Source organism: Aplysia californica, unplaced genomic scaffold (genome assembly GCF_000002075.1).
Source record: "Aplysia californica isolate F4 #8 unplaced genomic scaffold, AplCal3.0 scaffold00355, whole genome shotgun sequence".
In the NCBI taxonomy this organism is placed as follows: Eukaryota; Metazoa; Mollusca; class Gastropoda; order Aplysiida; family Aplysiidae; genus Aplysia; species Aplysia californica.
The window spans coordinates 712,836-714,878 of NW_004797625.1; the positions used below are offsets into that span (position 1 = coordinate 712,836).

A 2,043-nucleotide genomic window follows, 5' to 3' on the forward strand; every position below is an offset into this window, starting at 1 on the left:
TAAGGAAAATTTCGGTGTTTTAGCCAGTCATGTCTTAGAATCCGAGATATCTCGCTTATTTTAAACGATATCAAAAAAATTCTCTAATAGGTTGCAACTACCTATCCTGAGTTCACTCTGTGAAAATATTGACTCTGCAGCTTTATAGATCAGAAAATTACGCCTACACTAAAATAACGCTTTATAGGTGGGATCGTGACACCCAAAAGTGTAAAAATTTGCCCGGAGCGCAGAAGTAGAGTCCATCTGATTACCTAAATAACGTACAAGACCCCCAACGTCATATAAAATGCCCTTAAATGATTGCTAAGTCTGTGCACAGGGCCTAACGGATTTTGAAAAAAGCATGCTGGTCTTCCCTTAATAAATCACAGGCTGGCCTGAGACTGAGATCCATTGCGTACATGAGTTGTATTGATACTGATGGTTGGCCAGAATGAACCAATGAAAAAGTGCGTTTTATCCACGTATGTACTTCCGTTGGCAAATCAAGATGGCAGCCTACATACAGCTTGTTCTCCTCTGGGGATTTATAGCATTGCTAACTGCTTCGGTGCTCGCCGAAACGAAAAAGAAAGAGGTACACATTGTGTTATTTGGCAGAGATTTAAACAGAATAAGCGGCTTGCTTTTATACGACTTCACCATGGTTTGACAGACAAGATGAGGGGAACAGCATTAGGAACACCGGCTAACTACTCTCAGCTCTGCCTGCACCCTGCACGATAATACAGTAACTTGAGTAACAAACAATCAACAAACTGGAATCTTGGAAGCTTAGCTTTATTATACTTGGACTCTACAGTCTACTGCTAACGCTTCTCTTCAATGCTCTAGTTCTAGCACATATTCACATCCAAAAGCAAAATGAGATGCAGATGACCGGAGACCGATAAAGGCGACTCTCATTGATGATTGATGATATGTAACTCGGTGGTGTATTTTTCCAGGAACAGTAGCGTAGGGCCTGAGGCAATTCAATTGTATATTGTCCAGATGTTTTTATTTACTCACACTTTGCTTGGACTTGGATTCACCCGTCTCATGGACCCGTTTTACATACTTTTTTCTGGTAGTATTTTGCTTGCTGAACATGAATATGGCCTTCATTTTTGCCGCAAATCAATAGTTATTGAGTTATTTATTGGTGTTTGAAAAGGGAAATAGAAGCTAATATTTATTTGACTTGAATTTTAACAACATGGGGGGGTCCATGGCATCCCCCCTCCCCCGCATTTCAGAATAATTTGATGTTTTGGCTATTAAGATTTATATGCAAGGTTTTTAGTGGCCTTTTAATGTGTTCTTCAGAGTTTTGAATACCATTGTGTGCAGATAAAAAGAACAATTTGAGTGCAAAACTTTCGGAAATTGACCTATATTATCCCCTTTCGAACCCCAGGTCATTCATAACAACAAGAGGGTCTAAAAAGGTTTTTCGAATGGGAGTAACTACTCGTAAAGTCTTATCAGCTTATGAGAGGGGGTTATTCTCATGTGTTCGTAACACTTTATAAATAGAAAGCTATCAAAGAACAGAGCGTTATTTTCATCATCGATTAACACACTCCTGCGGTATTCATGGCGAAAAATGTTTCCAGGCGCATGCGCTGTACACCAACAGTACACACTGAGTGACCCAGCGGTCTACCCGGAACGTCTGACGTAATCAGACACTGATAACATTCGCATCTCAGCACAAACGCAGGACAAGAGTTAATTACAAAACCATACTTTTATTAGGTCAGGGGGCATGCACCCCTGAAACCCCCTTTGTTAAAAGCAACTAAAATATTACTGCTCATAATTTTGTACTGAAAAAGGTTATTCGAATGGGAGTAACCAGGGTTGGTGATTTTTTTGATTTTTTAAATGGAAGAGGCTAGAGAGACCAGGATCCTGGTCTGTCTAGCCTGTGAGTCTAGAGAGACCAGGATCCTGGTCTGTCTAGCCTGTGAGTCTAGAGAGACCAGGATCCTGGTCTGGTGTGGTCTATTGTCTCTAAAGAGACCAGGATCGTGGTCTGGTGTGGCCTATTGTTAT

At 40.8% G+C, this 2,043-nt stretch overlaps 1 protein-coding gene across 1 annotated transcript in view; it reads left to right on the forward strand.

The window, feature by feature from the left end:
• Positions 1–441: 441 nt before the first annotated feature.
• Positions 442–2,043, forward strand: part of LOC101853475 (tumor suppressor candidate 3) — a 17,304-nt gene continuing 15,702 nt past the window's right edge. The window contains exon 1 of the mRNA XM_005103029.3: positions 442–580. Coding sequence (XP_005103086.2) covers positions 470–580 — 111 coding nt within the window. The 5' untranslated portion in view covers positions 442–469. The remainder of the gene's footprint in view (positions 581–2,043) is intronic.